The sequence below is a fragment of the Limulus polyphemus genome, unplaced genomic scaffold, assembly GCF_000517525.1.
Source record: "Limulus polyphemus unplaced genomic scaffold, Limulus_polyphemus-2.1.2 Scaffold2215, whole genome shotgun sequence".
Classification (NCBI taxonomy): Eukaryota; Metazoa; Arthropoda; class Merostomata; order Xiphosura; family Limulidae; genus Limulus; species Limulus polyphemus.
The window spans coordinates 83,993-99,987 of record NW_013667825.1 but is presented as its reverse complement, the minus strand read 5'-3'; the positions used below and the strand labels follow the sequence as shown (position 1 = coordinate 99,987).

Below are 15,995 nucleotides of genomic sequence, written 5' to 3'. Positions count from 1 at the left end.
GGCTAGCGCAGAGAGTCCTCGTGTAGCTTTGCGTGAAATTCAAACAAACAAACAAAAGCAGACCAATTAACTTTTATTTGAAAAAATAGTAAATTGAATCATTTCAGTTTGTTTCATTTGTGTATGTACTGAAATATCTACACATTCACCAACAAAACTTACATTGCAGTTGTTTTCTCTGCACCTTTTTCATTTATTTATTTCTATTTTTACATCATTTTCATAGAAAAATGTAGTAACTTTTTTGAAAACTAACTGCTTTATGAACATATCTGTACTTTCTTTTTTCTGCCATTTTTAAACATCAATATCCCATAATATCAAGGGAATCTCCCACAAAACTAAATAACATCACATCATAATGCAGCAAATCACATTCTTTTGCATATCTAAATGAGCAATTACAGTTCAGAATTTTCCAGTTGCGATTGCAATCTATTGTAGCGAAGTCATTCATAATACATTTTGAAGGGTGGGTGCACACAAAAAATTCAAATGCATACTTCTATTTTTTTCCCTCATGAACTATTACATAGGCAAACGATTATTTTGCACCAGTGGCAATCAAAATACTGTAAATACATAAAGTATGCATCTTAGAAGCAACACTGGATATATTTATTTCTGTCAGTTTGCTCTTTTGACCTTGTCAGATTTATAATTACATTTCATAAGAAAACTTTAAATGTTCAATATAATTGTTTGTACATGTACGTAATGTATGATTTCATATAAAGTTTTGTTAGAATTACTCATATATACAGCTATAATTATTTCATTTCATATAATCCACATTTGTTGTACATTTTCTATTTATGACACAGTAAATTGTTGCACATTATGTATTGTTTTATATTAATGTTGTGTTAGATGTAATGTTCACATTAAAATTGTTTCTCACAAAAAGAAATTGTAAGTGAGCTTAAAAGCTTGCCTTTTACTAAATACATTGAGGAGTTAGTTCAAAAACGTTTTTTTCCTACTATTAAAACAATTACACTGAAAACTTCCATTGATAAACTAATGTTTTCATACTCACCAAAAGTATGTCGCAGATTTTTTTGCCTAATTTTTTTTCTTTTTTTCTTGCAAGATCAGTAACATAAAGAAAGGTCTATATAGATGTCAAAAAATTTTTTAAATTAGTAATAATTTAAAGAATGCCATTTCTACACTCATATACAACATACTAACACCTGGTCCTTTACTTTCTAGCTTTCGTAGATTTCACTGTTACAGAAATTAAGTTTGATTGTTTATATATATAATTATTAGAGTTTAAATCAAACATTAATACGTATTTCTGTATACAAGAAAAACTGTGAACATACTAAAGTTTCAACTATTGAATGCATTTAATACTATACCTTCCATAACAATCTTACTGCAAAATAATTTAATTGATAACCTTAGTAATAAATATTTTTAAGCATTTATGCTCCAATAAATGTGATGAAACTAGCATGAAGTGTAGATTCAAAATTAATTTTGAACAAAAATATAACAGCTGATTATACTTGAAACATTAAATGTTCTATACTTAGTTAAAACATTTAAACTATATGTGCAAACTTTTAAAAGTTAGTTGAATTTATACAAGTTTTACTAGACAGCACATTACCAACATTCAATAAACTGAAGAAAGAATTAACCACTAATCCTGTATAAGCAAACCCAAGTCTTGAAGATCCACTTATTTTAGATACAGATGTTAGTGATTTTTGCAGTCGAAGCAGTTATTGCACTAAAGCATGTGATTGCCTACTACAGCAAAGCAATGAATGCTGCAGAAAGGAGGTACTGTACCACTTGGAAAGAGCTACTAAGTGTTGTTTGAGCCCTAAGTCATTTCCATTATTATCTATACATGCAAAAGTTTAAACTCAAGACAGATAATACAGCATTGAAGTGGCTTGTGATTTTCCACAATACAGTAAGGTAGATGCCAGGATGGCTCCAGAAACTTCAGGAGTACAACTTTAACATCATACATTGCCCACGATGGAACCATGAAAATGTTAATGCATTATCCCAAATAATATACATTAATGAAGAAAATAAGGAAGCACAGATAGTTAAGTTAAGCATCCTCAAGTACAACAGAGTATGATCCAAGAAGTGAAATCCACAAGTGATAACAAAAAACTAATGTGGTCCAACATTCAATTGAAAGTTGCTCAAGCATAAGATAGAAGTTTGAAAACAGTTATTCTGTGGATCAAGAATAGTGCAGAAAAACTCTCAAGGCAAACAGTCATTCCATACAGTAGAAAGACAAAGATGCAGTAGCCACAACGGGATTCATTATGTCTACAAAAAGGCTCATTATATTAGAAATAAGAAGATACCAGTATTCATAAATAATGACTATAGTTGATGCTTCCATAGTCTCTACATTTCAAAGCAATTCATCATCATCGCAATCTTCCACCAACTGGACACTTAAGTGTTAAGAAGACAGTGGAGTAAACAAGAGAACATTTCTATTTGGTTGGGTGCTAATGATCTATATAAAATTGGTTTGAAATGTGTGAACTATATTGTGAGAAAACAGGTTCACAAAAGAAACAGCACAGGTAGCTACAATAGTACAGTATTGGAGCACCACCTGAGAGAGTCGCTGTTGATGTACTTGGTTCTCTGCCACAGAATAACTGTGAGAATAAATATATCATATCTGACAGAAAATAGTAATTATCATGAAATATGCTCTTACATTGTAGACACCAATTAATATTTAAGATATTCATTAAGAAACTTTGAATTGGCTTTGTTTGAAGAAAAGTGTCAGAGAAGAGAAAATAACTAAAATACAGTTTCACTGAAACAAAAATGTTTGATATTTATTTAGGTTACACAAATGTATTTTGAAAACTTTCAAATGAAAAATGGATTTTTAATCTTTAGATGAAAACCATTTTGCTCTTAGAACAGTTAACACTCTGACTCCATACATTGACAGAAAAATCTTTAGAAAAAAAAAATAATCCAAAAATATTATTTTTTTTGTAAACAGAAGACCAACCGTATGGAAAGAGTTAAAAAGAGTTATTTATTTCAAGTATTCACTTAAGAAGACATTATAATAAGAACACACAAAGCAAACAATGTCCTATAACTATTATAATTTAACTGGATTTCAAACTAAGGCATAAGTGCCTTGAAATAGATGCCTTAGCTACTTCATCCAAATTTGGCATTAGCAGCTTTCAATCTGTGAGTGAAATAACTAAAAATCTCTACTTAGAACAAAGTAGCATTATACATCATTTAGTAAATTATGACTTTGTCTTTCTATTGGCTATAAATGATGTAATAGCAGTATCAGAGAATTATTGGTAATTTGTAAAAAAAGAGAATGTAACAGGTGATCATGAAAAGTGGGGCTGACTTTCTAGTTTACATCTCTGTAAATAAGAAGATTGAAAACTATAAAAATTTGACTATGCCTCAGTAACATCTGTACTATAATGAGTAACTTATGTTAAACTTATCAGAGAGGAGTGATGAAAAAAAGGGGGGGATGTTCAAGTTGGAGTAAACAAATGTCAATATAGGTATAAGGGGAGTTTGAGAATTCATGTAAATATATTCTTTTAAAATTAAGAAATGAAAACATTAGATATATTACCTAACTTTTTATACCAACTTTTATTTGCATACATTGATAATAGAGTGCTTTAATTAAATTTTGAATGTTGCTCTTTAAAAGGTCATGATGTGCACTTTAACCTACCCGTAGCAATCAGTTAGTCATTTATTTGGATGAACATCAGAAAACATGGGATCAAGATCTTCACTGCATCTTATGATTTATTATGAGCTCTTGAATGGCAGCACATGAAGTTACAGACACACTATCATCACTGATGTTTTGGAGAGACCTTCCATACTTGTATCCAGAAGATAGTCAGTTTAAAGTCTTAAAAAGAATATGCAATGGGACTAAAAAATACCATTAAGGTCATTCATGACTTTTCACAGGAAAGACATGATTCAGCTAGTGAGAAAATGAAAAGCTGCTAAGACTAAATTCCATCAAAGTGACATGACACATCTGTGCAATCCACGCCACAAGAAGGGACAAACTTCACAGCCAAGCAAGTTAGGAATATCCATATGTTATACTGAAAAGAATCAATTATGTGGTTTACAGAACCCAGGGAGACAGGAGAACTAAGCCAAAGGTATTCTAAAGTAATAATTTTTTGGAAGTACATCAATAAGAAAATGGCAAACTTGGTAGCTACAGAGAAGAAATTTTCAGTGGAAAGTCATCTTGTTGAGTAGCCCAGGGTTCTTATCAAGACCACTTTTCAAGGATCAATAAGAATAGATTTAAAAATATTTAATTTTTAATAGATAATAGATAATAAAATTTAATAGATAAAAAAATGTGTAACTTGTCAAATAACAAAACAGATATGAAGAATTAACACTTGATTATTGATAACTTTTCTGACAATGAACAAAATTCTCATTAACAATCATATTGAATACTTCACATAATTCTCATTTACAATCAATTTCTTAACTTATCACATTCATTACTCACTACTCATCAGTTTTTGTTATTTACAAAAAACATATCCATGTCTCCAGATAGCCTCTACTAAATTCTTGATGCTGTAAAAATGATGAGTTTCCTTTAGCAAACATCTAAATTAAAACATTAAAAGTATAGCCTCTAATACTGTGCCCTTTCTGGATTGTGAAGTTTCTTGATGAACAAACCTAATACACAAATAAAAGAGTGCACTAAACTGTCCATTCAATATGTGTTATTTTGGTGGTTTTCTCTTTTGAAGACTATGGTATGCAGATGGGATGACTTCTTTTTTCATTAACATCACTCACTGTAGTGTTACTTAGGGAGGTATCCCTGAGTAGGAGGCTGAGCAGACCCACTTTTTTGCAATATATTTTTTTTCAGTGAGGTATGAATAGTATGATTAGTAATTACTAGCACAAACAGCCACCCATATGATGGCATTTCTGCTAGTACAAGTAAATGTCCTGAATAAAACAAACTTGCTAAACAACTGAATAATGTGTAGGCCTCACTTCAAATACCATATTTCAGTAAAAACTACAAGATGTATAATTAAATTATTTGGTAAATGGTACCACTTTTAATATATAAAAACATTACAGTTTATATCAGTAAAATGTATGAAAGTTTTGAGCTCTGTACATTGAATCATTTTGATGCAATGAGTTGCATATAACTAAAGAGCACAATCTGAACACTGTTCCTGGGCAGTGCTTTTCACAGAAAAACATTTCTTAGAAAATGTTCACTTTTCTACCAGTATGTATGTATGTAACCAAAACTCCTGTGTCATCTTTTGAATGACACCACAAACAAAAATCCATAAAACATTTCACACTTTGACTGTTCAAGATTGAGACAATTAGAAAAATAACTGGTATGTGCAACAGCCATTTCTTTATGACAGAACATAATTTTAAATATAAGTACTCTCCTCTCAACAAAGTCACAACATTCACTAGGACTGTACATGAGGGTTTGATTATATCTTTTTTTGATGAAATTTTTAAATGTAGTACTGAAAAACTGGAGTTCTTAAAAAACTAATATTTTTCCATACATGCTAGGTTCGTTATAGTAAGAAGATACGAAAGCATATTACTTCTGATGATTACACACTATACACATGACACTCGATTTTGAGGGGGGGGGAGATGATGAAGGTTATAATTTAGTCACATCACTCTCTCTCATAATTTTTAATAGATTTAAGTAACAACTACTTATAATAAAATCACAGAAATAAAATTTAAACAATGAGCCAGATTCTGAAACATATATTTCAAACATAAGCACCAAAAATCATTGTATATGTCTTCATACACTTAAAAGTATTTTACTTAATTATTCTTTTAAACTGCCAATTTATCTTGCTTGCTTGTTTGTTGGGAATGTGACAATAATAAACATTACTAAAGAAATAATTTATCATCATCATGTAGTATTATCTTTACCAAATAATCCAAAAAAATTGAATGATAGACTACGTTACAACATTGCTATACATTTGTTTTACTCAAAACCCATAATGCACCAGTAAAAAATATTGTGATTTAAATGATCCTTTCTATAATGATTTAATATCATAAACATTATCAATATAACAACCTGTTTTAGTTCCAATTAAGATTTAATACTATTACGTGAATAAAAGCTGCTACAATAAAAAAAAAGAGTGTTTATAGTGAACTTTACTCTTTATGTTCAGTATTATGGTAAGCCAAAGCATAAACCTAGTTACCTGATGTTCGTAACCACAAAAGGTTCATTAAGTTACTATGTAGAAGGAAAGGGAAAAATATGCTGTGAAGTTGAAAGAAGAATGAACACTTGATTCATGATGAAACAGACAAATGAGTAGTCATGTGGTGGTAGGATTACTGCAATATGATAAAGCTTACTTAGTTTTATAGGTAGATTCATTTCAGTTACTGAGAAAGTCAGAACTCACTTTGAAAGTTTCATTTTTTATTTGAGTAAAAACAAACTGTTTTCATAATTCACCTGTGTTACTGGCTGATCACAAACTTAGATAACAATATCCTGAGGTATCTTTCCTCTGTATGACAATCATATAACAGTTCCACAAACAAAGTGTAATGTAGAATAAAATACATCTAATGAAACAGTGGCTACCTTTCTTGATAGATGTCTTGCTACAGAAAGCAACACATAGGGTTGAACTGGCACATAACTTCAACCATACTTAGCATGTTTCAAGGCAGAACTTGAGAAAATAAATTTAATTTTGTACAACATGAAATATGTACTTTAGCTGAGTGAAAAATGTGGTATTTGCATACCATAATTGAAATAATTTACTTTTTTCTACATAAGAAGGAATAAGTTTCTTCTAAATTAACGAATTAATAGAGTAAATCTATAAAATTTTCAAACTTTGCTAAGAAAAATAAATAGGCATATACACATTTCTTTCATACTGACAAATAGATTTGTACTTATTGCTAATTGTTCTTTGAGGCTGCAGACCAATATGTCTGCAGATACCAATGACTTTGAATTTTATATTCCTAGCCATACAAGTAACTTCCAGAGGATTTTCAAAACCCAGGAATTCTAAACATGCTCATAGATGTAAACTTATCATGAAATATACTTGAAAGATAATTATTTCTTAATAAAATTGGATAACAAATAACTGAGATCCTATAACTCTTTGAAATACAGGGTTACAGGTTGTTTAGTAAGGATGCAGTAGCTTTATATGTAAAATGTGAGTCACAGGCTGTTCCAGTTGAGAATATGTACAGATAGAAACTAGATTAAGTGTTCTGTTTACACATTCTTCTTCCCTGTTCCAGGAAATAAGTTTTGCTAACTCCTGACATATGCCAAATCCACCTTAAATGTGGATTTCAAAGCCACCCTGCTCAGTAGGATGATACTTGAAATGAAAAGGTTGTCATACAAGAATAGTTTAACATCTATGAACTTTTCTCTTGCAAAAAAGAAGAATTAGTGTGTTTAGTTTAACTTATTAAATAGGATGGCCTAGATGGACCAAAAGGTTCCTTCTTACCCTGTAATTTATGTTATAATGACATTAAATTTCTAGAAAAAGATTAAAACCTTACCTCAATCAAATTATGAATCAACTAAAAAGCTTCATGCATAAGAATAATTACCTTTGTTCTAAATACATCTTTTTCCTCATCAGCATCATCTAGCATGTCCACATCTGTTTCATCAAACAAACTATCTGACATCGTGTCATCACTAATGGAAGCCGATGAAATTTCATATGCTACATTTTCAGACTGATGAATCATACTGCTAGTTTCAGCTAGTATGTTTGTACTGTTTACTCCATCTAGATCAGATTATCAGTGTAATAACTCTTATAGTTGTATGTTTATAAATAAACAAGTAAATGAAGATTGACACAATCTTACTCAAAATACATCTTATTATAGCTTATGTTTTTTCATTTTTTCAATATCCATTTATTGATAGATTAACTGTTCAATTAAAAGACATGGCCACAACTTGAAAGACTACATTTATTAAGCATACATATTAATATTTACACAAGACAAAAATCTTTTAAAATTGTAATACCTACCTTCAGATAAAGTTCATCATTTCAATATATCACAAGATTTTAGAATATTTTATTTCATAAGTATTAGATAACTTTGCTATACAAAACGCAACAACCAGCTGACTATTATATGACTGTGTGTAATTTACGAACAAAATCCAAGTCATATAATTCTCTACTAGATGGGTAATTTTAAAATTTTACTTTCTAATCAACAGGCAATTCAATTAGTACAAAAAACTAGCAATCTCAAATTATTGGTGGCAGACTTTATATATCAATAAAATTATATTAACTCTAAAATTCAAAATCACAATTTGAAACTCTTTTTATATAGTGCATAATAACATTACACAGGTTTCTCAACTATATATAAACAGCCCAGAAAACCAAATAATTAAAATTCGTAAAATGAAACCTTAAAAAACATTTTATCTAGTACATAATATCAAGGACTGAAATATGACTATTACTTTTCCTGCTATTAATCATAACTTCGTGGCAGTTTAATGGATAGATAATCTGATAGAGTTGAGATGATTTAGTGGAAGGCCTAATTGTTATATTAGAGAATCACAAGTATTATTATTATTAAATTTTCATTGTTATTGTTGTACTGTGTTACATTCTTGCTATATAATTAACAAAAAAACTTATATGTTATCAGTTATTTGGCACAAATACAAAGAAAATAATTATCCTTAAAAGGTAGGAGTTTTGTTTTGATAAATTCAGAAGACTGACAATTAAAAAACACCAAACAGAAATCTTAAATTAAAATAGACAACAGTCTGATTTCACACTTTATAATCAACTTAAGTACATATTTATAGACAAAATATGCATGGATTTGTCATGACATAAAAGACTATTTGGTTTAAATATTAGTGATTAATTTATATTTGTGAGTGAATATTTTATTATTTTTAAGTTTTGTTATAATAATAGTTAAAAGCAAACATTTGTAGAAGTTTTTGTTGATAACTAATTGGTGTCGAGAATAGAGAAAGTGACCAGAAGACTATATAATAAAGATATAAATAGCGTGAGATGAGCGGGAAGCAGCAGACAGACAATAGACAGATAATAGCAAAAGAGAATATAATTGTGAGAAGTTAATTAATGCAAAGGTGATAGGCCTAACATTTAATATGTTAGAGTGAAACTAACAGTATTAAAAAAAAGATAAGGAGTATAATTTTATTCCATCAAAATGTGGTTATAAAGTAATTGAATCAGCCTGGGTACATTTTGACAAAAGGAACAAAGGATCTTCAAAAGAAAAAAGACCAAAAGAAATTATGGTAACTTGTGCCACAACTGTAAGTCAATCACACACAAAATACTAGTATGATAGTAATATACAGAAGATACTTCGACTTGTCAACTGAAATTCTCAAGTTACTGAATAGACCAAAGTGGACTTTTGACAAGAAGAGAACTATATATAAATAGTTTATGATATGCCTGTAATCTCTATAGTGTGAAGACTTTGTTGTATATACGTTTAACTTGTTCTGAATATATATAATTTGAAAACAAGTAAAGTGTGTGCTGTTTATTCATCATGGAATTTATTGCTAACAAGTCACAGACACCTACTGTAGAAGAATCCAAAGCCCAACAACAACAACATCATATATATATTTATACTATTAAGTAATATAAGTAAAAGCCATTTATTTTGACAGTTGGCAAAATGAAGAACTTGTATATATATATATATATATATATATATATTTTTTAAAATCTGACAGTGTGCAAAATCTGAAGCTAAGAGTTAAAACTGGTAATGTCACTGTATAGAAAAGAAAAAAAAAACATGAAGAAAGTAACCACAAAAATAAGAATCTTTTTAGAGATCATTTTGTTTATTTATAAAGAACATACAGTAGTTAAGTCTGAAAATATGTAAATGACTGAAAGTGAAATTTAAGATTCATAATACGAGTTTTCTTGTTTAAAAAACAAAAACCTTAAAAACTGATCTGCAGTACCAGAAATTTTCTTTCATCAGTGACTAACTGTCAGTTAGGGAAATTGAGGTGGTTTGTATAAATTCTGCCATTGAGAATGGGGCTGATCTTCAGCCCAGAAAAAAAAAAAGAGAACATTAGCAGCTCAATTGATATTTTCCTTTGGCCCACTCCAATACATTAGATTTGTTAATACCATTTCAGCTTCCAGTTCATTTTTTAGAACTTTGAAGTGTTATAATACTTATTCTGAATTTATTCTTTGTTCTTAATATGTGCGGGTTTCACATAACACTTGGTTGAGAAAACCATTAAGTTCATCCTGTTTCAAGCTACCTTTGTTGTTCTCAGAATAGGTAATACCAGTTACCACCCTTGGAGAACATTACTTAATACAACGTTGTTTAAGACTGTCAACAGCAGTGTCCTTCAACATCTGTTCAAGTTATATTTAAAGATTATGTCTCCACCTATGTTGTAATGAGAATTACCAATCACAAGAGCAGCACATGTTGTTCTGAGTAAATGTCAAGGTCTCTTGGAAACTAAAGAATCTAGAATTTAGTTAGGTTGAAACTTTTCCTTCAACTAATCAGTCTAGTGTGAAACTTGATTTTGACCCAAAGAAATCTATGAAAACATACCTAGAAAGATTGTTCAAAGCAGGTGCTTTGCAAATACACACACTGTGCTTGCATTTAGTGTATTCAGATTCTTCATTTTGTATATTCCTTTTGTCCAGTCTTATTTCATTTTGCATCAACTCAATCAAGCAAGTTTTAGTTACAATACATAATCCATATCTTGAATGAATATCTCATCATTTAGCAGCCCCATTCAACTGTTTAAACATTAATTTGGTTGAATATCCCATCATTTAGCAGCCCCATCCAACTGCTTGAACATTAAAATCGTTTAAATTCACTGCTCCAAATAGGGCTTAACTTTCATCTCTTGCTTTGGCTTGTATTAGCTCTTGACAACAGAAAGCATTATCAAAATTAAAGTCTCATGAAATTAGGATTTTAATATATTTTTCTCACTAGAAAGCAGAGAAAAAAAAAAATAAACGTATAAGACAAGCTAGAACTGTTGTAATGATATGGATAACCTGTTAGTCCTAGAGTTGGTGGATTTATGGAGTCAAATATGAATAAGTTGGCATATCAGTCGTGTGAGAGGCTGTTGATGAAGAGATTAGGTGATGGTAGAAAATGTTTTGAAAATAATCAGCAGATATCAAATAATCATCTAATTAATGGCAACCATTTAACTGGTAATTAGTGATTTTTATATCGGCATGCCCCTACTATGCACTTACTGGTCAGTAACTTTAATTTTAATAAAAATTAATCTACTTAATAATTTCAATATACATTTTACGACAGAAAAAAACATTTAAAAATATAATTTGATGATTGAATTAGACATAAGCTAAATTTTTCATTGCCTCTGCAAACTATTTATTAATGTTCTTTAGGTATCAAAGTGGTCCCAGTTTTTAATTTAACTTTTGTAACTGCAAGCTATCTACACAGAACATTACTGAAAACTATGCAACTAATGAATATAGCTAACTTAACATACTGTTCTTTCTAGAAGTATGCTAAATTATAAAACAAAAACTTATAATCATTACAGTGCAATAATTCATCAGCTGAGTATCTCACTGTTAACAATATTTTCAGCCATAATCCAGTAATACTGCACAATACTTAGCCAAATTGTTTTTTAACAGTCCCAATAATATCAACAGTTTTACCTATTTTTATTTTTAAATTACACCTATGTGCAAACCATACAATAGTTGCTATTTAGTTGGCATGGTGTGGATTTCTCTCTTAAACAGATTTGTATGTAACATACCATAGACACCCTACAGACAAAAGTAGCATCAATAGTCAGTTCCAGTTATGTGAACTTTCTTAAGTCACAACCAACAACCATATTTTGTGTATAGTGCTTGTAACTAGTAAAGAAAAGTTGATATATTTTTGTAAACAGTTTTCACTTATTCACTATATGAAAGCAGTAAAGAGTTAATTAATAACTTACAGATGAGATCATTTTACATCATTTCTGTGACAAAGCTATCTGATCTTTGGGGATCACCAGACAGCTTCCAGGAAGTATGTTGCTAAGCTTTTAGAGAAAATTATTTAATCAGTACTGCAGTTTGTGAGTTTGAAGAATTAAATGAATGTGAAACATAATAAAAATTATTCAGTATGAATAGGCAAGAATAAAAAGAATGTTAGTAATTAATATGCACATTGTTATTGCCACTGAATGTATAACCAAATAATTAAGGTTTTAGAATGAAAAATGGTGATGTTCAAGTGGTAATAAGAAAAAAAAAAGTGGTAAACCTACTTAAGTATGTTTGTAAGTGAAAATAAAAATAAACTGGCCAGTTGTTACAAGTTTTATAAAATATATTAAAGATATTAATATGTCATGATTATTAAATGTTTTTTCATTATTAAGTAACGAAGCCTAAATTCTGTGAATTCACAAAATACATCCAGAACTGAATGTCAACGAAATGGTTTCATCTTTATAGTCACTGTCTATATAACTTGGTATGTGTGCAAAAATCTGATTTTCTGATAAACAAGATGTTAGTATATTTTTGAAATCTTATAAATAAATAGATGGTTTTAGTTATGCTATAAACCTAATAAAAGATTAAATGAAAAATATATTGGCATGACACATATTATATTACTTCAACATATGTTTGATGCAGATTTATTGCTTTCTTTCCAAGACTGGTATAAGCATATAGAAGTATAACAAGATGTAATGTTAGCACAAATTAGGCCTGAGGCTAACAAATACCGATATGCACATACAGGCAGCAACAGATGATGCTTTAATGAAAAAGATACAATTTATTATTAAATATATTTCAGAATCCTGACAAAACTTTGAATCCAAGTAAATTTCCTTAACATATATTATTTTGACATATGCCTATATACACAAGATAGCATATAGGAAAATTGGCTGATTTCTTTGAAAATAAGTGGCCTAATAGACCTCTAGATCTAACATTGAATACACCTTCTCTTTAATATTTGGGAAACTAGATTTAACATTATATCTATACCTACATTTATTAGACTTAACTATTACCTGTATAACTTGATCAGAAAGAATGAACAAATACATCTATGCCTAATGTTAGCCAATTAGGACTTTGATGCTAAAAGTTAGGCATATATTTATCTGTACAGACTTAATTATGTGCCTATGACTCAGATAAATAGTTTATAGAATGCTTAACTGAATTTAAGCATTCTAGAATTTCCATCTAACTAATGACTGCATTGTTTCTATTCTCTGATCATGTATTAAATAAAAATCAACAGGTCTACTAGCCTTGACATTACATACACTTAAAGCCTGCTGCACGCAAACCTATTAATTATCTAGAATTTTCAAGAAGTTTTCCTGTTCTTTTGCAATGGACCTTCTTATAAATACTGCTATTTGTAATTTTTGCTCAATTTTAATTTAGATGCTGGTAAAGTGCAGTTGCAATTAAAAGAAATCAACTGTATTGAATAAACATAATGAATGTTCAAAGTAAAATTTACTTGAATTGGAAAATAAAATTATTTAAATTTTATTTGGGCTGCAGTGAAGGTGTATTTCGAACACTTGAACTTTTCTTAAATTAATAAACTTTCCTACTGCAACAGTTCCTTTACAAAATATAGTATTCAATGGTGCCCTAAATTACTATGAATTGGATCATTTCCAATTTCTTTAATAAATTTGTAATTATGTAATTGTAAAGTTATTTGCAATAGCACATTTATTCTAGTTGTAAGATAATTGTCTATATCAGAGAATGAATGCAGCTTGCTGTTGTGTATGTCAAGAAGTTTCTTTATGTTTTGAGCCCACAACTGTTTGCAATCCAAGTCGAAAAGAAAAAGCAATATCAGGATATTCTGGCCCAATCAAAAAGTGCCACAAAGGTTAGTGTAAAAAGAATTATCATTGAATCTATTTCAATTGAACATATTTTTGCTCTAAAGTTTGATATCTATGGTTGATATATTTTTCTAAAATGTTGAAATAAAAATCTTTGCTTTGAAGGTGGATGATTTTGACCATTTGAAAGGTGCAATTTTCAGTGAAATTCAGCAGTACATCTTGGTGGTGGTATAAATTATTAGTTCTCTGAGTTTTGACTGTCAGCTATAGTACTCATTAAAAAAATTAAACTTAAATTTATTGTGAACCTATATATTTGGATATCAAAGGCAAATTAAAATGTGAACAGAATTAATGTAAGATCTTGACTCTTTAAATGCATATTGTAATTAAGCCTATGTATTTGTATTTGTTGTCTATTAGAATGTCAAAATTGTTTATAGTTTTGTTGAAACCAATATTTTCATAATTTTGCATTGGGTAGTGTTTGTTGTATTAGTTTCAAGCCAAGTTGTATAATTTATTAGAACTGGAAAGAAATTTTACTTGTTAAAAATAAATAAAAGTAAATGAAAAACACTGAAATTATTTTGAAATAACAGCTACGTTTTGAACCAAGGTTCTTCATCAAGTAATGTCTAAAACAGTTAAAAAATTTAACAGGAAATACATTCACATGAAAATAACAGAACAATGGAATGAAACATACAATGAATTGTATGTCCATTAAAACACTGTAGTGTAAACAAAATAAACAATACAGTCAAATCCTGATAAATGATACACCAGAAATTAATAAAATAAATGTGAGTGAATAAAAAATGTACAATGACATAATTCAAAATATGGGGAAAAATACAGCAAATTTACTTTTGATGGGCACTAAACTACTGGTCAGAAAAACAAAACAAAAAAAACCTAGTATGTTTGAGTAACATTTGAGATCACAGTAAATAATAGTTAAAAACCACAACAAATGGTCAGAAGGAATGATTAGGAAAGGGTTGCTAGGATATAAACAAGTTGCTGTTCCTCATATTCACATTAGGAATATTCAACTGAAACAGACCTTAAGACAACTAGTTTGAGATGTGAAATATCGTGTTTATCATTACAGAAATATTGAGAGACTTACTGTTAATATCTCACCAACAAACATATAACAGTTGCAAAGACCACAAATTATGCAATAGATGACAAACTCTGATAGATATGTGAAAGACTTTTTAATCTGAAAACACTTTCCATATTGTTGTTTATTTGTAGGAGCTGTAATTTTTTGAGTTAAATTCATGGCTGTGAAACTTAAGCTGATAAATGCTTATAATTTTTTGAAAGTGAATAATTAATGTCAGTGAAAAATGGTAAGGAAGGCAGTCTGTAATTTTTGAGTTTTTGATAGTGAAGCAGTGTCCTTTTTTGTTTCAGAAATATCTATGGTCAGACATATTGCAGTTTTTGAGAAATGCAGGTAAATATTAATTTCTTACACTTTTTAACTTCAAAGCTTTTTTCCTAACAATTTATTCTAGATTATGATCATATTTATTACTTTTTGATTTGATTAATTTTATTCTATAATGCTAGATATTTTAAAATAGAATAAAAGACACCAGAAGAGGCTTTCTTCATCCCTCAAAAATTGCTGAAAATATTTTTTGTGTATGTGGAAAATTCCCTTCAGACCCCCTACCACGACACTCCTCTAAATAAGCAATAAGCAACCCTCACCATTTAAACCTCTTCAATCTTGAGTTGGGCTTCTTCTATTAAAAATTATGGAGAACCCTGATCAAGTTGGAAAGATATATATTAGGTCGTCAAAAATTAATGTTGCTCTTTTATAGATCAAAAACCCAAATAACATTTATTTAATGAAATAGTCTCCATTCTTATCAATGATACTTTTCCATCTAACAGTCAGGTTGTTAATGCCCTGATTAAAGAAATCACTTGG

The 15,995-nt window shown here is 29.4% G+C and overlaps 1 protein-coding gene across 1 annotated transcript in view; it reads right to left on the bottom strand.

The window, feature by feature from the left end:
* Positions 1-15,995, bottom strand: part of LOC106466299 (SID1 transmembrane family member 1-like) — a 185,677-nt gene that overhangs the window by 88,388 nt on the left and 81,294 nt on the right. The window contains exons 11-12 of the mRNA XM_022394275.1: positions 7,699-7,883; positions 1,008-1,114 (exon numbers count right to left, since the gene is read on the bottom strand). Of these exons, the coding sequence (XP_022249983.1) occupies positions 1,008-1,114; positions 7,699-7,883 (292 nt within the window). The remainder of the gene's footprint in view (positions 1-1,007; positions 1,115-7,698; positions 7,884-15,995) is intronic.